General features: G+C 41.9%; 1 protein-coding gene across 12 annotated transcripts in view; it reads left to right on the top strand.

Annotated features, from left to right (window-relative positions):
• The window catches only part of Syne1 (spectrin repeat containing nuclear envelope protein 1), a 482,748-nt gene that overhangs the window by 376,455 nt on the left and 80,657 nt on the right, over positions 1 to 25,636 (top strand). For all 12 annotated transcript variants that reach the window (XM_036168948.1, XM_036168940.1, XM_036168942.1 and 9 more), the window contains 13 exons: positions 820 to 952; positions 1,331 to 1,513; positions 3,400 to 3,549; positions 4,444 to 4,620; positions 5,190 to 5,345; positions 11,061 to 11,216; positions 13,885 to 14,055; positions 16,542 to 16,675; positions 17,032 to 17,236; positions 19,391 to 19,573; positions 20,141 to 20,287; positions 21,795 to 21,949; positions 23,541 to 23,688. In XM_036168948.1, the coding sequence (XP_036024841.1) occupies positions 820 to 952; positions 1,331 to 1,513; positions 3,400 to 3,549; positions 4,444 to 4,620; positions 5,190 to 5,345; positions 11,061 to 11,216; positions 13,885 to 14,055; positions 16,542 to 16,675; positions 17,032 to 17,236; positions 19,391 to 19,573; positions 20,141 to 20,287; positions 21,795 to 21,949; positions 23,541 to 23,688 (2,098 nt within the window). The remainder of the gene's footprint in view (positions 1 to 819; positions 953 to 1,330; positions 1,514 to 3,399; positions 3,550 to 4,443; positions 4,621 to 5,189; positions 5,346 to 11,060; positions 11,217 to 13,884; positions 14,056 to 16,541; positions 16,676 to 17,031; positions 17,237 to 19,390; positions 19,574 to 20,140; positions 20,288 to 21,794; positions 21,950 to 23,540; positions 23,689 to 25,636) is intronic.

Below are 25,636 nucleotides of genomic sequence, written 5' to 3'. Positions count from 1 at the left end.
GTGACCTACATCTGAGAAAAATAGTTTATCGGAAGGAATATTTGTTGTGGTTCACATTTCAGAGGTTTCAGGCCAAGGTCAGTCGGAACTATTGTCTTGGGTCCTGGGGCAGAGTAGTGTAGTGGCAGGAACAGATGACGGAAAAGACATTTCATTTCACCTTATAGCTGCCTGGAAGGGTGTGTGTGTGTGTGTGTGTGTGTGTGTGTGTGTGTGTGTGAGAGAGAGAGAGAGAGAGAGAGAGAGAGAGAGAGAGAGAGAGAGAGAGAGACACAGAGACACAGAGACACAGAGAGAGACAGACAGACAGAGAGACAGACAGACAGACATGGTGCCTTTCAAGGACAGCTCCATGTGACCTCCATCCTCTTGCTAGTCTGCAGTTCTTCTCGATGTCCAGCCCCTCCCCATATAGTGGCACCAGTTGGGGACTATGCCTGCAATATACATGCCTGGGGGAATATTTTACACTGAAATCCCAATGGGAAGTATTCAGGGGAGGCACTTATTTGAATTTTATTGAATGAAGCATTGTTTCTTTTGTTACCTTTATTTCAAACAAGTTTTTATAACCATGACCTGATATTTCCCAACAGTATCAATGCAAGGAGAGAGACAGATATTCTCATTTTCAGCTTAGCAATGGGGGCACTGAAACCCAGGACAGACTTAAGATATAAATATTAAAAGACAAGAATTTCAGGGCATCCACCAACCTCGTACACTTTTCTTCCAAACCTTTTGGGGGCTCTTATTTTAACTGACAACAGACAATAGAGACAGAATGTTCCATTAATAAACGCTTTAATATGCTTAAAGGTATCAAAGTGAATCTACAGATCTGATTCATTGGCTACAGTCTGCTAAGGACAGGCTGGCATTTTGGACTGAGCAATCTGTGACGGTCCCACAAGAACTGGAAATGGTCCGGGATCATCTCAATGCTTTCCTGGTAAGTCTGCGAACTTTGAACGTTTGGTCTCGTTTTGTTTCTCAGCCTGGACTGTGTGGAACTGTACACAGGAAGCTACCTGTCCGCAGACACAGTAAGAAGCTTCACTGACCTAGACAATCCGAGGTTAACTTTGTGTATCTAGTATTTATGCAAACCAGTGGGGTGCCAGGTTTCCTCTTGCAATCAGTCTTTAGGTCATGGATTAGCCTCTTTTGAAGGTAAAGGTGGGTGCATTTGTCTCCACAGAGTTCCACATGACCGAGCCCTCAATGGGTGGAAATAATTGCTCTATGCTCTAGGTTGGTCCCTGTCCTTTAGTGGAAAGGTCCAGCTATTTGATGCTAAATGGAACACTGTGACTTTTGTTTTTTTAAGGAATTCTCTAAAGAGGTAGATGCCAAGTCTTCCCTGAAATCATCAGTCATGAGCACAGGAAATCAACTTCTTCGTTTAAAGAAAGTGGATACAGCTACCCTGCGTGCTGAGCTGTCCCGCATAGACAGCCAGTGGACTGACCTCCTGACAAGCATTCCTGTGGTACAGGAGAAGCTCCATCAGGTACTGAGATAAAGCTGGTTTATTTGATAACAGTTGATTTCTACCACACAAATCCAAATTAGAGCTAGCCAGGACGTTTCTTTTCTTCCTACTGTGGTACTGTGTATTAAAACTGAACCATTCTACAAAACCCTTTTCAGGCAGCATTTCTTCCCAAAGCTTGCTCTCTCTGTCTCTGTCTGTCTGTCTGTCTATCTGTGGGGGGTGTTGGAAACTTGAATTGAAAACTTTGACCTTGTTTAAACTGACATTTCATGGGTAAAATCTAGGCACCTCTTAAAATTGTGAAGATCTAGGCTGGGCGGTGGTGGCACATGCCTTTAATCCTAGCACTCAGGAGGCAGAGGCAGGCGGATCTCTGTGAGTTCAAGGCCAACCTGGGCTACAGAGCAAGTTCCAGGAAAGGTGCAAAGCTACACAGAGAAACCCTGTCTCAAAAAACCAAAAAAAAAAAAAAAAAATTGTGAAGACCTATAACCTTCGTAGAAGACCTGCCTTCTTACATCCAAGAAGGAAACTGGATCTTAATTAACTCAATCTAAGAACAGTCATACATTATTTACAACTGGGATGCATTCTGATAAATAGGTCTTTGGTCCATTTTGTCATTGTTCAAAAATCAGAGTTCACTTACCACAAACTGAGAGAGAGAGTCATAGGATCCTTAGCTTATGATAACATTTTGGGCCCACCATTGTATTTGGGGCTCCATATTGAGCAACGTTATTCAGCTCATGATAGCATTCTTATTGGTAATATGTCTAACCTACCTGGAACCCTGGAACATTTTAATCTTCTTGTCTCTTTGGCATTTATCACTGTAGGTCAGATATGATAGATGTTTTTAATATACACGTTGTATTTCTCCAGTCAGCTATATATTCCTAGAAGGCAAAAGCAATTCCATGTTTCTTTAGTCCTTTCACCTCCACATAGAATTAGATAATATATATTTAATTTTATATATAACTGGAGACAGGGTCTCTCTCACCTTGTAGCCCTGATGATCTTAAATTTGTGGTGATCCTCCTGCCTCAGCCTTTGAAAGGGCTGAGATTATAGGCATGGCCCATCACAAACAATTTTGATTTATAAATATTTAAATGATTGCTCTTGTTTTTGTAAAACACTGTAATCACGATATGCATACTTGCTTGACGTATGAAGTAAAAATCAGAATTCTGAGTATATCTCAAGTATTCAGGAAATTGGATCATAGTAATAAATATGAGAATGCCAGAAAGCAGGGAAAATGGTATCTTTCAGTGTGGTGTTTTTCTTTCTTCTGTTAACATTCCTGAGTCATAATACAGAGAGATTTTACAAGATAATTAATAAAATACACCTGTTGAATGTTTTGTAGTTAAGGATTTTTTTTGAAACACATAAAACTAGCTATAAAGTAAGAATACGTTTTCTTGCCGGTGTTCTGATTAATTAGGTAATATTTATACAATGTCGATGGAATTAGATGCTGAGTGAGCATTAGGTGGCTAGTGTCACTGTTTGTCTGATATTTCAACTCCAGAGATCTGAAAAATAAAAGCGCTGTTATTCGTCTTGCTGTGTTGGTAGAAATCTGCAAAGGGTTCTTCTGTTAACACAGAGTTCTCACTGTAGGTTGCATCCCCTATGGGGCTCCAAGACCCTTTCACCAGAGTCGCCCAAGACCATCAGAAAACACAGATATTTACATTATGACTCATGGCAGTAGCAAAATTACAGTTATGAGGTAGCAACGAAAATAATCTCATGGTTGAGGGTCATCACAACATGAGGAACTGAATTAAAGGGTCACAGCATTAGGAAGGCTGAGAACCACTGTGTTACCAGAAGATGGGTCTGAATTTTAGTGCTTGGGACTCATTCTGTCTTGGCTGTCACAGCTCCAGATGGACAAGCTACCTTCCCGCCACGCCATTTCTGAGGTCATGAGCTGGATCACACTAATGGAAAGTATCATCATGAAGGACGAAGAGGACATAAAGAATGCAATAGGTTACAAGGCAATCCATGAGTACCTTCAGAAATATAAGGTAATGGACACGGAGGTTTTCATTTCCATACATCTAGACTTCCATTTGAAGGAGCTCAGAAACTCACACCAGAGCTTAGAGTGTATATATCCCATACACAGTGAACAGATAGAGACATTCCAAAGTAAGAGCGTGGAAGTGTTAAGTACAGATACTGTGTGTCAGTTATTTTTGTGATGTTGTGACAAAACACCCCGGCTTCAGCAATTTATGGAAGAAAATGTTGATTCTGGATAACAGTTCCAGTGGGGATACAGTTTGCAATAGAGGGAAAGGGCTGGTAACAGGAGCAGGATGCTGACCAATCACATTTCATCTGCACATAGGAAGGAGATAGATAGAGAGCAGGAAGTGGGGCCACACTATAAATCCTCAAAGGCGGCCCCCAGTGATGCTGTTACATCCTTAGGTCCTCCAGTGAGGCTCTGCTTTCTTAAGGTTCCATAACCTCAGGAAGCATCACCAACTAGGGACCAAATGTCCAAACCCGTGGACCTATAGAGGACATTACACACTCAAACTGTAACACACTGAAAGATAATGATGTAATTTACCTGTTTCTACATATCATACATATGATATTTATATTGTGCAATTTTACAAACATAATGAATACATATTCCAGTCCCTAACCTAGCGGGTCATGTGAAGAAGCAAAGACTGTGTCCTGCCGGGCGGTGGTGGCACACACCTTTAATCCCAAGCACTTGGGAGGCAGAGGCAGGCGGATCTCTGTGAGCTCTGTGGTCTACAGAGAAAGATCCAGGAAAGGCGCAAAGCTACACAGAGAAACAATCACATGTGGGTTCGCAAAGGCTTCCCAATTCCTGGGAACATGCTAAGACTTTTACACACACAGAATCTTGTTGTCCGAACCTCTCGCCTCTCTTTTAGGGCTTCAAGATAGACCTGAGCTGCAAGCAGCTGACGGCGGACTTTGTGAACCAGTCAGTGCTGCAGATCAGCAGTCAGGATGTGGAGAGCAAGCGCAGCGATAAGACGGATTTTGCCGAGCAGCTCGGAGCAATGAACAAAAGTTGGCAGCTCTTGCAAGGTCGAGTGGGTGAGAAGGTGAGCTGGGTGCCCTGTCCTTCTGATACAGATGCGGACCCCAAGAACGGGCTCAGGCTGGCCGGAAACCTTTTCACAAGGGGTGTGGCTAGGTGAAGCAGGAGAGAGCTTCCCACAGTACCAGAAGGTGGCCTCAACCCGGATGTCTTTAGGTCCCTCTGTTCTCTTACGTAGCCCCCCTTCTCTGAACATTTCGTGTGTCTGGCTTTGTTTTTTTAAGATGCCTCTTCATTTTCCCCCCTTTACTTTTGGTGGACAATAGTTTTCTCTTCTTTACCAGTAGTAGCCATTGATTGATACTTGGCAAACTTCATTTTTTTCATTTATATATGCAATTGACTGTACTTTGAGAAATTCCATTTTTCACATTTTAATTTTCTCGTGCAGGGTTTTGTAAGGCCATTTTCATGCAAGTATGTGATGCTCTTCTACCATAGTCCTTCCCAAATTCCCATTGCTTCCTCATACGAACTCTTTCCTCATAAGAAATTGTATTGGGCAATTTTTTGGTGCCAGTGATTAGATTTTAGAACAAAGGTTTTGAAATTTGCGTCTTTCTGTTTGTTTAGATCCAGCTGCTGGAAGGCTTGTTGGAGTCTTGGTCAGACTACGAAAACAGTGTACAGTCTCTGAAAGCTTGGTTTGAAAACCAGGAGAAGAAGCTGAAGCAGCAGCAGCAGATTGGTGACCAGGCTTCCGTTCAGAATGCCTTGAAGGACTGTCAGGTAACGTATCCAGGGCCTCAGGCCTGTGCTGAGGGCATTGCTGGTTCAAGCATTAGGGGTTAACTTGTTTTGAAGAATTGCATCTGCAGACACTTGTCTTTCATTACGTGGGATGATCAGGTTGATCAGGTAGTCATTGTGTTGTTGATATTTATTTGAATTTAAGAGTCCTGCTGTCTAACCAGTGCTGATTTAAACCTGGAGTCCTCCAGCCTCAGGATTTGTGGTACCAGGATCACAGTGATATACCATCATGCCTTGTTAGGTTTTTTTTTTTTTTTCACCCAACTCTATTAGGCTGCATCACCTATTTTTAAAGTTTTGACATTATAGGATAGAAAGGACCAAGTATTCACATAAGTAGATACAGAATCCCATATACTGAGCATCAGATTTAATACTTACCAATATTTTAGATATATGTGTACGTTTACCCAAATTATCTTTTTCCTTAAAAAGGTCAATATAAGGACTGAGGACATAGCTCAGAGAGGAAAGTGCTTGTCATGCAAATGTGAGGACCCATTTGGGTTCCCCAGGACCCAAATAAGTTCGGGTTGGGTGTGATGGCCCACCTTAAGCCCTCACACAAAGCCTTATAGTTAAGAAAAGGAGACCATGTGGTCTGAGAGTGGTTTCAGTTTTGAAGCTGTCTGAAATTATTAGGTTTGTTGTTTGTTTGTTTTTGTTTTTTAATGGAAGAAAGATATATTTACTGAGGTTTAAAAATATCCAACTTACATTTTAAATTAATTGTAATTGTCAAAGAACATTTACTTAGTCTCCTACCAGCACTAATGATTTACACTGATTTATCCAGTTCTTTTTCTAGTACCTTGTATTAAGGTTTCTATTACTGTGACCATGGCAATTCTTATACAGGAAAAAATTTAATAGGGACTGGCTTACAGTTTCAGAGGTTTAATTCATGATCATCATGGTGGGGAGCATACAGCACCATGCAGGCAGACATGGTACTGGCAGAGTAACTGAGAGTCTTACATCTTGCAGGCAACATGAAATGGTCTGAAAATCACACGGAGGGAAGCTTGAGCAAAAGAGATTTCAAAGCCCACCCCCACAGTGACACACCTCCTCCAACAAGGTTACACCCTACTTCAACAAGACCACACTTTCTAATAGTGCCCTTTTTCTATGAGCTTATGGGGGGTCGATTACATTTAAACTACCACATTCCATTTCCTGGCCCCCATAAGCTTATAACGATATTACAATGCAAAAATGCATTTAGTCCAACTTCAAAAGTCTCCATAGTCGATCACAGTCTCAACAATGCTTAAAAGTCCAAAGTCATGCAGTCTCTGAACTATAATCACCTATAAAATCAGAATAAAAAACAGATCACATACTTCTAACATATAATGTCACAGAATATACATTACCATTCCAAAATGTAGGAAAGGTAGAATAGTGAGGAAATACTGGACCAAAGCAAGACCAAAAACCACCTGGGCAAACTCCAAACTCTGCATCCCTATGTCTGATGTCAAAATGCTCTTTTTGAGACAGGGTTTCTCTGTGTAACATCTCTGGCTATCCAGGAACGCTCTCCGTAGACCAGGCTGGTCAAACTCACAGAGATCCACTTGCCTTTGCTTCCTGAGTGCTGGGATTAAGGGTGTGCTACTACTACCACCTAGCTTTTTTTTTTTTTTTTTGGTTTTTTGAGACAGGGTTCTCTGTGTAGCTTTGCACCTTTCCTGGAACTCACACAGTAGCCTAGGCTGGCCTTGAACTCACAGAGATCCGCCTGCCTCTGCCTCCCAAGTGCAGGGATTAAAGGCGTGCGCCACCACCGCCCGGGGGTTTTTTCTTGTTTGTTTGTTTTTGTTTTTTTAAGAAGGAGTTCCATGTAGTTCAGGATGGCTCCCAAACTCAGTAGGTAGCCAAGACTGGTCTTTAACTCCTGATCAACCTGTCTCTGCCTCCTGAGTGCTGGGATTTTAGGAGCGTACCCACTCTGTCCATTGAGAAACACCTTATTCACATTTTTAATGCCCCCCATCAGAAGATGGATGTATAAAAGACTGAAGACCAAATATGCCTGTCAACTGCTCTCATTGGATTTTGTGTCTTCTGTGAGGCCAGAGGTACTTCCAATTTAGACCATAAATTCTAAAATCTGAAAAGTAAGCCAGCGTTTCAAAAATTTGCTTTTAAGGTTGAAAAGTGATAGTTTTGCTGAGCCCTTCAAGTTAAAATATTTCCATTAATCTTAAAAGGCAACCCCTACGTGTTAACGTCAGCAAGATGAACGCTTCCCAGGCTCGTGGTCAAGGTCACTTTACTACGGAAAGGTTGCCTGTTGGCATTCTGCTTGGAGTTTGATCCTGTAACCATCTGACCCCTTCCTTTCCTCTCTTCTCTTGTTTTCTCTTCCTTAAAAGACTGACCTGATTTGTGTGTGTGTGTGTGTGTGTGTGTGTGTGTGTGTGTGTGTGTGTGTGTGTGTGTGTCCAGAGGCTGGAAGAAGGCATTGCATCCCCCGGACCTGGACTTTTGGGTACTTGTGAGCAGCCTCACATGAGTGCTGGAAACTGAACTCCAGGCCTCTGGAACAGCAGTACTCTTAACCACCAAGCCATCTTTCCAGTTTCTCTTTCTCACTGCTTTGTTCTCCTCTTTTATGCTCTTTTTCTATTTTGATTCTAGTCCTATATATGTCTTCTTTTCAATAGGGAGACATATTGCTATCTGAAAAAATATTGCAGATGTTTAGCCAGATTTTGTTGCCTGTGGGACATAAAAGTCTTAGACTCCCAGGGGGTCACTTTAGGCAGTGTCAGAGACAAAACTTACATTGTGGTTTAAAGAACTCTATGCTGATGCCAATTACTGATTGAAATGAAAAGCCATTTCTTTCAAACCTAAGAGGCCAGAGAGGAACCCACCCAGTTATTCTGGGACATCATATGTAAATCACAATAGCCTAACTGGCGGATGCTAATTGGCAATTCTACAAACCTTGATAAAATTTATTGTCACTTTTGAGAAATTGTTTCTTTGGCCCACAGCATGAAATTCAAGCCAGTGTACTTAAATCAATGACTGGATTCAGGGTTTGTTTTGTTTTCAAAAGCTCGAATACTTCTCCAGTCTCTTTTAGAGGTGATTTATTGATTGAATGCAATATAAAAACTGATATTTGTGAATTAATCCAAGTTGAAAATAATTTACTGTTATAGAAATGTTAGGATTGGCTTTTGCCTCCATTGATCAGAACCAGAACATTTAAAGAAAATATTATTGAAAGGAAAGGCAAACACACCTTTACTTTGCACAGGAATATATTTCAATCCTGCTTTGCTCCTGGGTTGTGCCCAGATATAGGCAGTTCTTCTGAGGTGTATAATTCATGAATCATCCATTTAGTATTGCTCTCTGAGAAGGTTTACCACTGTGGATGAATGAAGATATATTTAATTCTAATAATCCAATCTTCAATCTTATAGGAAAGATTTCTAGGGATCTCTATTAAATACTAACATCTAAATAGATATAATATATACTGCATATTAAATATGAATTGGGATGATCATGCATGGTTATTCATTCTTAGGAAAAATGCAGAACTATCTTAAAATGGGAAGTTAATTACATTTTCTATACTTGTTATCCTCAGTAATCATGAGATTCCACCCCGGTGATTATCAATGCTATCATAATATTGACAAGAGTAGAAATGAAAGAAGGGTATAACAATAAAAATCATTTCCATAATATCAAAATAAGCACAATATTTGTTCTTCATTTAGTGGAGACTTCTCGTAAACACTTAACTAATAGCTGCTCAACTACAATATTTTTACCCTTGTATGAATCATTGAGTTGGTAAGTTGTTTGTTGTACAACCATTGAGGACCTAGTTTTAGATGGTCAGCATCCACATAAAAGCTAGAAGTGGTGGTGTCTGGAATCCCAGTGCTGGAAAGGCAGGAAAGGAGGGTCCTTGGGGCTTGCTGAGTAGCTGGTGTAACCAATCTCTGAGTTCCAGGTTTAGGGAGAGACCTTGTGTCAAAGATAAGTGATTGGGGAAGACACCCCAAATTGACATGGCTTCTACATTTATACACGCGCATGCATGGATATACCCAGACAAAACAACTAAAATTTGGATGAATCAAGAGGAAGGACAAATATTGTTCTTGCATAGTTAATTTTATCTGACCTTAAAATATTTTGAAAGCAGATGAAAGGTGTATACTCTTGGATTAATTTCCATGAGATCAACTGAGAAATTTGATGGGGTTAATTATCTAATAATCAGTTCCTAACACGTTTCATCTGCTTTCAGACTTTTCATGCTTCCACAAAAGGCTAACGCTGCCTAAGACATTTAGAGATGAACCATCTAACTAGGTGAAAAATTGCTTTGGTTTGGCTTGATTTGGTTTGAATGAGCCCTCCTATGATGATTTGCTGCTAGCCTCCCTGAAACCTCGTTAACAGTAGACTGGGTCATGAGGGCACAGGGCTGCCATCTTCGTACGGTATCCTTTGATGACTGCATATTCATAATAAAAAGATGAGTTTTCCTGAAAAAAATATTTTGAAATATTCTCCCTTCTAACCTCAAGGGTTTTCAGATCCACTTTAATTCCTGATATGTATCTGAATCCGACCATGTGACCATACCTTAATACCTCATTTATCATAGCACCCCAATATGAGATTCACAGCCTTCCATGGACTTGGGTTTAGTGGGCCCCCCACAAGCCCCTCACAAAAAGCCTCACTTTCCACTGCAGCACTCAGCAGCTCTGTGACCTCAAGGAGTGTGAATGTCTTGATTTCCTGCTCCTCCATTGACAGAAAATGTTGTAGGCAATCCCTGTTGTCCCACTGAGCCTCAGTGGCATTCAGACGGAAGATGGGTGGGATTGCTTTTAAATAAATAAACTCTGTTGTTTTAAGTTTTTTCTAGATGTTTGTGGGGATGATGAGAACTGAACCCAGGTCCTCTGGAAGAACAGCCAGTGCTCTTAACCACAAACCATCACCCAGCCCCCTATAATGTATGATTTAAGGATGAGCTCTGAGCCTTTTCTCATTTTACTTTTCTTTTTTGAACATTTTTTATTCTAACAGTCATAAAAGCACCTTCCAAAGAAAATGGAGATTTAAGACACAGGAAACCAGTAGCCGTGCAGAGCCACATAAAGTCAGAGTACTGGAGAAAGAGAAGATAACAGTGATTTCTTCCAGTCTTTAATGTCCCCATTTGAAGACACTGGGACTCAGTGAAAGTTCCTCACTTACAGAGTGACATAACTAAAGATCCACAGAACTGTGTCTCAGTCGCAGGGACCATCCTGTCCTGGCTTAGGCCATAGGACTTAAAGGCATCAGCATGTTTGGGTTTAAGAATATAATCATATTACAATTTTGGATATGTATTTCTTTCCTCATAACTTTTTGAAAAAATATACAATGACATTTCTTTATCTGGTAGATGATCAGATTTTATATTTTTCAGGTTATGCTAATTTACTAAGGATAAAAAGAATTTTTTTTTTTAACATTTAAGTATAGGAAGAAGTATCGCCGTACAGACCCTCTTTTGAGAATGGTAATCTTTTTGGATTAGTGGCAGGGTTTTAGCACATGAAACTATAATGACTCAATTTCAGTGCACCCCAGAGTTCTATAATAGAACAATTTAAAATAACTATATATATTTTTTTAATCTTTCAGGAACTGGAAGATTTGATTAAAGCAAAAGAAAAGGAAGTCGAGAAAATTGAGCAGAATGGACTTGCATTGATTCAGAACAAGAAGGAGGAGGCCTCTGGCAGTGTCATGAGCACATTGCGGGAACTGAGCCAGAGCTGGGCCAGTTTAGACCACAAGGTAGGCTTGCTCCCAAGACCCAGCTCCTGCTCCTGTGAAACTCAGGGTTGACAGTTGCTGAAAGCAACCGAGTAAATAATTCTCAAATCTCTGCGTCCCCCCTTGGTGTTGTGGAGTCTGTTTCACCAATGTCTTTTAATTCCTGGTGTTTCCTGTAAAAAACATTACCGTAAGCATTACTCTCCTCATGCTACCCATCCTCATAGTCACAGATACCATCTAGGCTCAGATAATTCTCCAGCGAGACTGGCCATATCTTTAGTTTCTCCCGGAATTCTAATAGAGACAGAAAGAGAAACCTGTGACCAACAGGCATTTCACACTCCTATGCCTAAAGTAAGTCACAGTTTTCTCCCACAAACCTACTCTTGCTACCATCTCCGTTCATGGCAACTCTGCCGTGCCAATTGCTTGGGAAATCGTTTGAAGCCACGCTGCTCCCTGTTCCTTCTCTCATGCCCATACCTAGTTCATCAGGAAATGTTGGCAGATCTACTCCCAGAACAGATTAGAATCCAACCCATCCCCACTGCTAGCACCTTGATTTATGTGCCTGCCATCTCTGGCTTGGCTCATTTCCATGGTCTCTTAAGCAATGGATATTCCAGAAGAGGGAGTCAGTTCGAATGAAGTCATATCAGAACTTTCCCGTGTTGAAAATCCTGCAATGGCTTCTGGTCTCCCAAGGAATGAAACCAGAGCTGGGTGTTGACCCCGCTTCCCACTGTCTCTCTGACCTTGCAAGGTCTCTTTCTCTGCTTTTGCCACACTGGCCTCTCTCTCTGCTTGAGCTCTGTGCTCAGAGACCTCGGATTGCCTGCTTCCTCCTCCTAGCATACTATATCATTCCTGTGAATGCCTCAGTCTCTGCCAGTAAAAAGTAATATCTACAAGGAGACTTGATAATACCCTCAATAGTGTACTGAATCCGCCGATAAGAAGAGTGAGTGCTGTGCCTCACTGTGTAAGGTCACAAGGGTCCCCAGTACATCAGAGTCTGAGTGCTTAGTTACCCACATCCTGCAAACTGAGGGGCAAACAGCTGAGGGCATGTGTGCACACATACATGCATGCACTTATACACACATGCATCCACAAATTCATGCCACACACACTCATGCACATCCACACACACCTGCATCCACACACCTGCATCCACACACCTGCGTCCACACACATGCACATCCACACACACTTGCATCCATACCTGCATACACACACACACACACATATAACACACACACACACACACACACACACACACACACACACACACTCACAAATAGAAAGAGGACTGTTTTGGAAAAGGAAAGGGACATGGGCTGGAGAGATGAGGGAGAGTCATGGGGAGTGAATCCTGTCAAGGTACAGAAATGTGCTTGAAGGGAAAAGTCAGACACCTCCTACCATCCATGGGCTCTTCCTTTAGCCCCATATTATCTTTGACATAGCTTTAAATCTGTTTTATTTTATGCATTTGTATGAATCACCACAAAGGCTTAGGAACAACTTGTCATATTATCATCAATTAAGCATTTCTCTCACTAGAATATTGCTTTGTGAAAAACAACACAAAGAAGAAGCAGGCTATGCAAAACACCTCACGGATCCCCTTCCTGCATCTTCACGTCTGTTTTAGGGCTCGTTAGGGCAGCCCTGTCCCTGCCTGCACCTGCGGCCTGGACCTTACATCTGAGGCAGCACATTCTTCGTGCTGTGGCCCATCAGATAGTATCCCAATTGATTTCAACATTTTCCCATTATGTTGAGAAAAAAGAAAAGCAGAGAAAGCAAATGCAAATTAACATGTGTGACCTCGTTTCTTAATCATCCATCGCTGTACTTACTTCATATTCCAAGGACCATGTTGGGTTAGTAACGACATGCAGAAGTTCAAAGCAAGATTTTCTCTGGTGCCAGTAAGTACAGAGGAGGAACATGTGCAGAAATGTAGTTGTTGGAACCAAAGCCAACATGCTGCAGACCCTTGCATGCCCATGGTTATTGCTGCACATTCACAATAGCTAAGTTATGGATTCAGCCTACGTGTCTGTCAACAGATGAACGGATAAAAATTGTAGCAGGTGTCCACAGAGTTTTGTCCCTTCCTAAAGATGAATGAAATTGTGTCATTTGTAGGGAAATGAATGAAACTGAAAGTAATCATATTAAGAAAAATAACCCAGACTTAGACAAAGATTACATTTTTTTTTTGCTTTTTTATTTGTTTTTGTATGTGAAACTTACATTTTATATGCATGCATATATAACATGTAATTGGAAGGGGACTATTTGGGGAGAGGAAGGGGACTAGAAGGCGGCACATGCAGGGGAGGGTGGTGAAGAATCAGTATGGTCAAGGTACATTATGGACTTAAACACAGATGTTGCTATGAAACCCATTTATTGTTTTATATAAGAAATATATGCTATTAAAAATGTTAAGCTAGTCCTTTGGGGGATGGAGTGGTGGCTCAGCAGTCAAGTGCACTTACTTATTTCTCAGAGGATCCAGGGGCAATTCCCAAAACCCACATTGGGCAACTCACAACAGCCTCATCTGGTTTTAGTGCCTAGACCCCCAGTGTAGTATTTTAGTAGTTAATGTTTTTCTGTTCTATCATACTATGGAGCATGTAGTTATGACAAGTGTTCTTCTTTCCAAAAGGTTGGGCAGTTAAAGATGCTGCTGACATCTGTGCTTGGCCAGTGGGCCAGTCACAAAGCAGCCTTTGATGAGATCAACAGTCACATCATGGAGGCCAGATACGCTCTGTCTCGATTCCGCCTGCTGACTGGTTCCTCTGAAGCTGTCCAGGTTCAGGTCGACAATCTTCAGGTAATAAGAAGTTGACTACACCTTAACATTGCTCTTCATTAAAGAAAACAACAATGCCAGGTGGTGGTGGCGCACGCCTTTCATCCCAGCACTCAGGAGGCAGAGGCAGGTGCATCTCTGTGAGTTCGAGGCCAGCCTGGGCTACAGAGTGAGTTCCAGGAAAGGCTCCAAAGCTACACAGAGAAACCCTATCTCAAAAAAACAAAGCAAAACAAAACAAAACCCAAAAAACAAAACCAAAAATATTAGCAAGTAAAAATATCATTCTAAAATATTGTCTTATAGTCTTTGCATTTAATTATTTGAAATATTGATTTCCTTGCTTCATTTTAACTTCATCAAACCTGCTTGTGGGTAGCAAATACTGGATTAGCTGATCTAGAAATATTTTTTAACGTCCTGTTATGTACATTACTTACAAGTATGTTTAATGAGATGATTGGCTACTCAAGTCTACTTCCTTGTCCCACTGCCGTGACCATGGGTGGGTTCCCTTTCTTTCCTTACTCTACCTCTCCAAATATCTTCTAAGAAGCTGGTAAACAGCCAGGTTGTAAACACTTAAACCATAGTTTTCAGATTCATCAGTAGCATCCCGTTGGCCAAGGCGATGACCACATCACCCTCTGTCTGGCACTCACTTTTCCTGCGTCTCTATCCACACTGTGTTCACCCAGAATGCAGTTGATGCTATCTGTCTTAAATCCAGCTCCTGCTCACTTCTCAGGTCACTGCTGTCAAGTTCATGGCCCATGTCTTCACTTCCTTGTGTACCTGGGCACTGTGCCAGGCTGACCTGTCACTGTTCATTCTTTCTGGCTAACATACACAGACCATGGACTGGGCAGGGTGGGCCCTCAAGGGATGGGGTCTGCAGCATAAGACTTCTTCCATCTAGCCCACATCCCTGGCTTGACATCTGCATGAATATGTTGCTGAGCTCCTAGGCATTCTTCCATAAGGGGATGTCTTTTGAGGGTGGATTTGGGAAAGAGGAAGACTGAAATGTGTAAATGTTTCTTTAAAAATTAAGACTCGTTGTCATTACTAAGAACCATTAAAACTCATGTTGGGCATAGTAAACTGAAAACCACATTTTTTTTTTAATTTGGAGAGCTTTTAAAATTACCATATTCTGCATTTAATACCTGAAACTTGTCTCAAGATGGGGACCATTTAAGGGACTTTTGCTTGAATATTTTGATTTGCAAGCAATTAGATATTGGTAAACAGTACTATATTTTTATAGCCTGCTTCTCTTTTACTAGGAACTGAGGCTACCACTTAAACAATATTTCCAGGAAAACACAGCACAGAGGCATGAGACTGGGTCTCATCATGTAGCTCAGGGTAACCTGGATTCCCTTGCCTCAGCCACTCTAGTGCTAGGATTATGGTATGTGATGTTGTACCCGGTCCCGAGAAACATGTTTCTTCTAGTCCCCTCCCTGGTGGTAGGTAAAAGACTTCACCAAGCTTGTCAAAGAAATCTTCTTTGCTTTAAGGGATTTCAAAAACATACAATGCAGTATTATTAACCATAGCCACCATTCGGTGCATGAAGATCAGGAGTGCAAATTCTCTTGCCTAGATGGAACTAGTCTTCATGGAACATCTTGCCTTTCCGTGTCATCTCTCATGCCTCTAGTAGCCATCATTCTACTCTATTTCTGTGAGTTTGAGAGTTCTAGACCAGTGGGTCACGAGCCCCTGAAGGTTGAAAGACCTTTTCGCAGGAGTTGCCTAAGACCATCTGTATATCAGATATTTATATTATTATTCCTAACAGTAGCAAACTTACAGTTATGAAGTAGCAATGAAAATAACTTTATGGTTGGGGATCACCATAGTAACATGAGAAACTGTATTAAAGGGTCGTAGCATTAGGAGGGTTGAAAACCACTGTTCTAGACAAAAGTCATTAATTATGTGAGGTGATGATATGTTAATTAGATTAATTTAATCATCCTATAGTATAAACAGATATGAATGTGTTTGGACAGTTATCCAAAATGATTGCCCTATGGGTATGTACAGCTATTTTTTGTCAGTTAAGCGATAAAAACATGGAAAATTCTTTGCATGAGATAGAATTTAGAGGTGATTTTCAGAAAAGCTGTGATCTGATGTCACACTTATCAGTTCCTGGGAGAATCACTCTAGATGTTTAATGACACAGAGGCCTAGGTTTTAGCTTTGGGCATCAGAAACAGCCACAGTGTTGGAGACAGTACCCGGACCATAGCTACAGCTTCCTCCTTAGGCATGAGGACATCCTTTGTGAATTTTTTAGGAAGAATCAACATAGTAGCATACGAGAGCTCAATTGCTGTGACTCTTCTTGCAGAACAATATTATAAGAAAGAAATGCTTATCTTTTTTAAAAGCAGGGGAGCGACACATGCGTGCCTATAACTAAACGGTCTTAAACTCGCTCATTAGAATTAGTTCCTGTTGGTCATCTGGGGGACTCTTTCTTTGGGCAGAATCTTCATGAGAGCCTAGAAAAGCAGGAAGAGGGCTTGTCGAAATTCAGCTCCATCACCAACCAACTATTGAAGGAGTGTCACCCACCTGTGACAGAAACGCTCTCCAGCACCCTGCAGGAAGTCAACATGAGGTATGGAGCAGGCTAATTTTACGTCTTATTATAAATAGGATAGAATGAAAACTTTCTGGCACTTACAGTCTATTGTACTAATGTTTTGTTTTGTTTTTTACAAAATGAATTTAATGAAAAATAACCAAAAAGAAGGCTTTTAGGAAGGATTAGGACTGCTCTCAACTCAAAGATAGCTTTCATCCCCTTGGAATACGAGAAATACGAGCGTGGCCTATTAGTCTTTACTGTGTTAAACAGATACAAGTCATTGCTTTGTTACATCCATGTTACGTGAACCAGGATCAAGACAAATAAGGCAGTAAGTGACAGTGTTTGGTGAGAGGGGTGTCCTAATTGTTCACTGTTGCTCGTAGATGGAGTAACTTACTGGAAGAGATTGCTGAGCAGCTGCACTCCAGCAAGGCCCTGCTTCAGCTCTGGCAGAGATACAAGGACTACACAAAGCAGTGTGCCTCTGCTGTCCAGCAACAAGAGGATAGATCCAGTGCACTGTTGAAGGCAGTCACTACCAAGGACATAGCCGATGATGAAGTCACCCAGTGGATTCAGGATTGCGATGTATGTCCAGGAACTTGCTTGGGACTTGCCCAACCTGGTGTCCTTCAGTGTCATGGGTTCTGCAGGGCTAGTGTAGCTGTGTGTGAGCTTTGGGGCAGTCTGGATTCACGAGGCAGTTTATCCCCACATCGTTGCCCTATTTACTAAAGAGCCTGCACACATGTTTAGCATTTGTGAGTTTCTTTCCCATTATTTCATTTTTTTTAAATGAGTAGCTCTCCCCACTTTTCCCTAATGGAGTATAATCCATGGGGGGAAAATGTAGGTTATTGTTCATACTGAAATAGTCACTGTAAGATGTAACCATATGGGGAAATTGGGTCTTTAAAAAATCCACTGTTGAAGATATCATCCAATTAGATTTGTCATCTGCTACTGGTGCCTCTAGACAACGGCTTCAATCAGGAATTTAGCAGCAGAGAGAAGTCTGTCTCAGCTCACCGCTACACTTTTTAATAGCTTTTAAATGATTCCCTTTCCACTGTAGCTGCCAATAACCTACTTAGGGCTCTCAAGTAAGGCCTTCTCTCATTCCAGCCATTACTTGGCTCTTATTATTTGTCCTTGTTCATCTTTAATGATCTTTGTTACAAAGATTTTCTTAAAAGCTTTTCCAAATCAGCTTATTAAAGTGGTCGAGTTATAAAAAAGCTACATAAACACAAGCTTGTTCCATCAGTTTAAATAAGGATTTAAAGTGACAGGTTATTATTTACAGTAAAGATAATCTTTGTTTTGGTTGGCATAGTTTATAAGATCTGTCATTTTCGGTGACCCTGAATCGAGGCACACTTTTTTGTCAGTGTCAAGGTTAAAGATGCCCTTTGCCCTTCTCTCACAGGAAGCACTATCCAGGAAGAGCAGGATGTGCATTCTGCATCCTGTCTCAGTGGGACCCCAGCAGTCAACAGGAGTGGCAGTCCCCTGTGATCTGTAACTACACCATAGAACCCAGAATCAGGGACTCCCCATTGGCTCCTAGTTATGATTGTACACTTGGATTTCATAAAACACTGCAGATGCCATGGAAATAAGGACAAGGTCCTTAGCCCTGCCCACCTGAACCATCCCTGCCCTCTACACCTCACTGGTACCCAAGCCCTGTTGTAGCTACAGTGAGGTGCCCATAGCTAGACCAAAGACCAAGGCCGCTGTAAAAATAAGTAGGAAAGGCAAAAAGCAGCATGTTTTCAGTTTGATACAATTACGTTTACATATACATTCACACATACATTTGCATATGCATTCACATAACATTTGCATATGCATCCATGTGTACATTACACATGCATTTATGTATATGTTTGATAAATTACATTTGCGTATACATTTCCATCCACATTTACATGTTCATTTACATATACATGTAAATATATAACGCAAGAAAAATGTGACCTAAGGTTTCTAGTTATTGCCTCATCTAGTGTGTCGTGTTTTTTTCTTTCATTGTTCTCTTTTTCGATTTCTCTCTCTCTTCATATATATCTATATCTATATAGATATGGATATGGATGTAGATATAGATGGAAATAGATATCTATCTCCTTCTCTCACATGGCCCCTCCATGCCCTCATTCTCCCTTCCCCTCTTCCTTCTGTTTCCCATTTTCTTTCTTTTTTCTCTCCCTCCCTCCATCCTTTCTTCTTTTCTCTCCCCCTTTCTCTTTCTCCTTACTTTCCCTTCTTCCTTGCTTTGGTTCGTTCTTTCTTCCTTTCCCTTACTTACATCATTATTTGCACTTCTATGAAGGCCTATAATGAGCTCCTGTGGCTTGTATTATAAGCCCTCTGTCTTTTTCCTGGAACTAGAGATAGGTGTGTGTATATTCTAGGCAAGTGCTCAACCACTGAACTGCATCCTCAGCCTAATCAGAAGAGTGTTCTGTGTGTGTGTGTGTGTGTGTGTGTGTGTGTGTGTGTGTGTGTGTGTATGACATAACATGGATAGTTAAACTGTTAGTATACATAATTCATATTTTTTAAAAATTATAGCCAATTTTTTGATTGCTTTTCTGAAGGTGAAGGTATTTATTGTAATGAACACACAGGAATCTTTCCTACCTATGTGTGCGGCCCTTTGCCAAATGCCGGTGACACCAAGGAGGACACGTACCGTACCGTGCTTCTCAAAGAGTGCCTTGTCTTCTCCTTTAGGACCTTCTCAAGGGACTGGGGACAGTCAAGGACTCGCTTTTCGTCCTCCGTGAGCTAGGAGAGCAGCTCGGGCAACAGGTGGACACCTCAGCGGCGGCAGCCATTCAGTGCGAGCAGCTCTGCTTCAGCCAGCGCCTGTGCAGCCTGGAGCAGGCGCTTTGCAAGCAGCAAGCAGTGTTGCAGGTGGGGAGCCAGTGGCGAGGGTGTTCTGGACTGTTTGTTGTGTCTGGGGGACCAACACAGGAAGCAGATGCTTCAGTGCTGAGATGACACAAGAAAACATAACAAAAAAAGAAAAAAAAAAGAAAAGAATCAAACTTAGAAGTCCCGGTGGGGTCAAGGAAAGGTTGCTGGTTTTCACTGTTCTCTACGACTTGCTTTTAGAATTGGTTTAGTTTAGCAGGCCAACCCCTACATCATACCCACCTTCACAGTATACCCAATGAGCCAACACTAAGTGGCTTCAGTGGTAATATTCATATGGATTTAATAGCTTTGAGCAAGAACCGAGATACTTCAAAAATGGTTTATGTGCATTTAAATAATAGCTTTAATTGGCTGTTAGGGAATCCTACAAAGAAACAAACAAAGTCTACAGAAATGAGGAAGAAGAACATACCACTGTTATTACGTCATTTTAGGAAGAGCCTCTCATCCAGGAGTATGACAGCAGACACCTGCCCTTTCACTAGCTCTCATAAAAATGTCAATTTCCTTCACTGAAACACCAGTTTCTTTCTGAAAACATAGGCTGGAGTTGTTGACTATGAAACATTTGCCGAGAGCTTAGAAGCCCTAGAGGCCTGGATCATGGAAGCCGAGGACATCCTTCAAACGCAGGACCCCACACACTCCTCTGACCTCTCCACTATCCAGGAAAGGATGGAAGAGCTGAGAGTAAGTGTGTGCCTATCTTCCTTCCCCATTTTACCCATCTCCTCAAAATCTTGAGGTAAACTCACTGCCCACTGCTTCCTTCTGACACCCCACCGAAACTCACATAGCTCTTCCTTCCTGCCCCCTGAGAAGACAGAACAGTATATTGGTGATGAGCTGCCCAGCTGTGACCAGAGCCCTGCCTGGATCTGTCTGTCTGTAGGGACCACTCCAACCCTCCTTTCCTCTTCCAGTCCCACCACACCTTTTATAGCTTCTAAGTTCCCATGCGTACCCCACCACAGTGCTAACAGGATCCTCTCCCAGTTCAACCTACCCCATCTCAGGCTATGAAGCTTCCTGTAGACCTTTCATCTACCATTTCCACTTCGTGTCTCTCAGCTACAGAGAGACCTTTGTCTTTAAAGTTTTGCTTAATTATGTGGATTTGGTCAGTCCATATTGTTTCCCTATGAAAACATTACAGTGATCCCATAACTGTTTACAGTACGATTTATCAACTAATAATATTAATACAACTTTTAAAAGAAGAAAGTTTTTATTGGATTGCCAATATTAAATATTTAGTAAACCAAACTTTAAAAATGCAGTAGACTTGTGAATTTTATCATGTATCCTTTTGCTTAAAATCCTCCATGTGGGGACTGGGGAGATGGCTCATTCATTAGGTAAAGTGGTTGCCTCATAATCATGAGGACCTGAATTCAGATCTCTAGTAGGCATGTAAAAAGCTGGCCATTTTGTCCTGTGCCTTCTGGCACCCATGAGGTAGAGACAGAAGGGTTTCTGGGGGCTTGCTGGTTATCCCCATCCTGTTAAATGGGTGGGCTTTGGGCTCAGTGAGAGACCCTGTCTCAAAAAATTAGATAGAGAACAATTGAAGAAAAAAACTCTTGATGTTGACTGGCTTCTGGTCTCTATGTGCACACACATGTACATGTACCTTCTAGCAAGAGCTGAGCAACTTCTCTGTACCTGGGTCTACCACCTAGAGCCACTTACTCCTTGTCCCTCCCTTTCTTCATTGTTGGGAAGGGAGCTACAGTGTCTTTACGTCATGAGATTTCTTTTAAGGACAAAATGAGTGATTCCTTGCAACCCTATTATAACAATGCTTATTCACAGCAAGAGCTACATCACAGCTGTTATTGAATAAAAAGGGGTGTATTCACATACATCAATTAAGTTTAAGAACTTTTCAGTTATCAGCATAATTTTTATCCTTCCTCTGTTCTGTGGAGAGTAAACCAATTCTGGAAATGAGATATTCCATGTAAGCCTCTACTGTCCATCAGAGGATAGTGAGTGACCAAGTAGGGTAGCAACCTCAGCAGGGCAAGCTGGGGAGATCTGGGCAGGTGTTCCTCTGGAGAATGTGCCTGGCCTCGCAGAACTCAACAGACCCAGAGCCAGATCCTTCCTGATGTCAGACACACAGTTCACAGTAAAGGCAAGCCCTGCCTTTCCTGACTAGGGGCCTGAACTGGCTTTTCAATGTCACCAACAGGGGCAGATGCTAAGGTTTAGCAGCATGGCTCCAGATTTAGACCGTCTCAATGAGTTGGGGTACCGGTTACCCTTGAATGACAAGGAGATCAAGAGGATGCAGAACCTGAACCGCCAGTGGTCTCTGACATCTTCTCAGACCACAGAAAGATTCAGGTGAGGAGACACTGTAGTCCCTTCAGTCATGTCTGTGTGTTTCATGATGCTATAACAGAAATACCACAGGCTGGGATATATATATATATCCGTATTTTCTCAGGCTGGGGATGTAGATCAGTTGGTAGAGTGTAGCAGGAATTGTAACAGGTCTTATTAATAAGATCAAACCTGAGGTCAGTTGTTGGGGTGAATGCTAGAAGATCAGAGAAGCAGAACAAGCCACAGCTACCTCACCTACCAGTTCCTCAGCTGGTCTTGTTTCCTCAGATTGGAAACTTCTGTGTCCTCATTCCAATGGGTCTCAGCTAAACTGTGCTGCTTCAAAGCCTAAAAGCTTAACCAGCCAAATGCTTAACCAGCCAAATGCTTAACCAGCCAAATGCTTCTAAGTTTCTGGTCTTCACGCCTTATATATCTTTCTCTTTCTGCCGTCACTCCCTGGGATTAAAGGCTGGATTTCTGGGATTAAAGGCGTATGTCTCCATGCTGCCTGTATCCTTGAACACACAGAGATCCACCTGCCTCTGCCTCCCAAGTGCTGGGATTAAAGGCCGTGTACCACCACCGCCCAACTTCTGCTTTGGCTTGCTCTGACCCATTTTCTAGCCACCATTTTTGGCTCTGAATCTAGTGGCTGTCTGTTCTCTGACCCCAGATAAATTTATTAGGGTGCACAATATTTTGGGGAACACAATACCACCACAGTAGAGTGGTTGCCAAGCAGGAATAAAGCCTTGGATTCAATCCTTAGCTACCTAGATCTGCATACACTGAGAGTAGTGGGACAAAGGCCTGTAATCCCAGCACTTGAGGCAGAGACAGGAGGATCAGAGATTCAAAATTTTTCTCAGCTTCGTGGTTAGTTCAGGATCCGCATGGGCTCCATGAGACCTTGTCTCAAAAACAGAACACAAATAAACAAGATTATATTGTCTTACAGCCATGGGTCTGGAAAGGCCAATGCTAAGGTGTCAGGATGTTTGGTTGTCTATCGAGGGCTGCTTTCTTCCTGCTCCTGAAGGCCTCCAGAGTGGGGAAACCACCTCTTCACAGGGAAGAAAGCCAAAGCACAGGAGGGAGGCCCTCACGGGAGGGAGAGAATCACATGAAGGAGGGCCTCAGGGCTGAATGAGCCTTTGAAACTCCCAGTTTTGGAATACTGTGTAATATTGACCTTTAATATTTAACACAAGAATTTCAAAGCAGATACATTCAAACTACATAACCAATGAATTTATTAGATACATACATGTATATAAATGCAAATTCTAGAATTTTCCAGCAATAACAAGATGTGAACTAAAAGTAGAAAACTCAAGTTGTTCCCATGTTTAAAACTGTAAGCCATGTTTTAATCATAAATATTGTTTCGAATGGAGATCATATTTAAAGGATAAGTATAGTGTTAAGCATTCAAAAAGCCTTATTTTAAATGTTGATGACCTTGGATTTTAAAGCTTTTACCACTCAGCATGAAATCTTTGTAGTGGTCTGAGGGAAACTGAGGCAGAGGGTATTTAGCCTATTTTCTGTGCGGGCGATACAAAGGTCACCGTGTGACCATTCTTCCTTGTCCATCATCTGTCAGCAAGCTGCAGTCATTCCTGCTTCAGCACCAGACTTTCTTGGAAAAATGTGAGACGTGGATGGAATTCCTGGTTCAGACAGAGCAGAAATTAGCAGTGGAGATCTCAGGCAATTATCAGCAGCTGCTGGAGCAACAGAGGGCACATGAGGTAAGTCATTCAAGTAGCCTTGAGCGAACAGTTTTAGTGGCTGAGGGTTGGGCTCAGTGGGTAAAGGTGCCTGCTGCCAAGCCCGATAGCCTGAGCCCGCTCCCAGAACCCACATGGTGGAAGGAGAGATTGGTTCTGACAAACTGTCCTCTGACCTCCACATGTGTGCCTTGGCAAGCATGCACCCACAGACCACACACACACACACACACACACACACACACACACACACACACACAAAATTAATAATAAATAAAAGCCAAGAAAAAATTTGAAGTTGTTTTTTTTTCCCTCCAAAAATTAGCCCCTAGCCAGGCATCAGTCATGCTAATCCTAGCACTCAGGAAGCAGAGGCAGGAGGATTGAGGCAAGGTAAAGGCCAGCCTGATCTTTGAAGGATGTGAGTAGTGGGTTTTGCTAGACTCAAATATGAGTCAATTTTTCTTTCTTCCTTTATCTGGCAATCTTAGTATTTTAAGTTAAGCTCCGTGGTTTGGCTCTCTTCTCATGGTTCTCGGGAGTGCATTCATTCATTGGCATGATCTTGTATTGAAGTGTAGAGAGTGTCTGAATTATAGTTAAAGAGACAGGTATGACTTTAATCTCCGAACGTGGAAGCAGAGGCAGGTGGATGGAGTCCAAGATGAGCCTGGTCTACATAGTGAATTCCAGACCAGTCAGAATGCATAGCAAGACCCTATCTCAGGAAAAAAAAAAAAGACAGACATGGTGACACACACATGTGGAATCACAGTGCTTGAGTTTCAGATAGGATTGTGAGTCCCCGGGCTTACAGAAAGTTTAAGGTGGGTCCTGGTTGCCTACCAAGACCCTGTGTCAAGAAGAGGGAGAGGTGGGGTGGGGGGAGGAGGAGGAAGAGCAGTATGAGGAAGAGGGGGAAAGGAGACTATGAAGAAGAGGAGCAGTAGAAGGAGGGGAGGAGCGGGAGGAGAAAGTGGAGGGGGGATAGGAGGACTCAGAAAGTGGGAGATTATTGTAGTTGAAGCTTGGCTGGGGATGATGGTAGGAAAAAGCAGAGGGGATGCCGAAAATCAGACAAGGGTTTAAGAAGGTGGGAAGAAGCAGCTTTGAGAAAGAATTTGATCGTCTCCAACATACTAATCACAGCACACAGCTTAGTCCTTCACTCCCAGGTGTTTGCTCCTTGGACAAATGCATCCACACGAAAATGCAGGCATAGTGTTCATAGTTGCATTGGTCATAGTGGGTACAAAGTGGAAAGGACCCACCTGTGCATCCACAATGATGGATGAAGTGTGCTGTACCCCTACAGTAGGACACAACTCAGAATAAAGAGTAAAGTACTGACACTTAAGACTTGGATCTTGTAACTACTGTGCTAAGTGAAAGACACCAGTCACAAGAGAACATATTACACAGTTCACTTCATATGAAATATGCATAGTAGGCAATTTCCTTAATGGTATGAAATAGTCAAGGAGTGGCTTGAACTTGGGCACTTGGATGCTGGGAGGAAGTGAGGAGCAACTACCATTGCATACAGCATTTCTTTGGGTGACAAGGAAAATATTTTAAAACCAAATGCTTGCAATTCATATCTGAGACATAATGAAAATTAATAAATGGATACTGGAAATGTATTAATTTCATGCTATAAGAATTATATCTCAAAAATGCTGTTTTTTTTTTTCAAAAAAAAGAAAACAATAGGACCTAGGAATGGCAGGTGTGGCAAGAAGATCACATGTGCCCAGCAGTTCAAAGTCGACTCAGGCAACTTGGTGAAAAACCATCTCCAAATAAACAGTACTAACAGCCAGAGGAAATAATTAGAAATATCAGTCTTTCTATGGGGCTTTTTTATTATTTCAGCTTTCATTGTTTTTAAGCTAATGAGAATTGAACCTAGGGCCTCAGGTTTTACCACTGAGCCACACCTGAATCCCTGTAGGGTTTTGTTTTTGTT

The sequence above is a fragment of the Onychomys torridus genome, chromosome 19 (genome assembly GCF_903995425.1).
Source record: "Onychomys torridus chromosome 19, mOncTor1.1, whole genome shotgun sequence".
NCBI classification, from domain to species: Eukaryota; Metazoa; Chordata; class Mammalia; order Rodentia; family Cricetidae; genus Onychomys; species Onychomys torridus.
The sequence above is the reverse complement of the archived record's forward strand: the minus strand, read 5'-3'. Positions and strand labels throughout refer to the sequence as shown.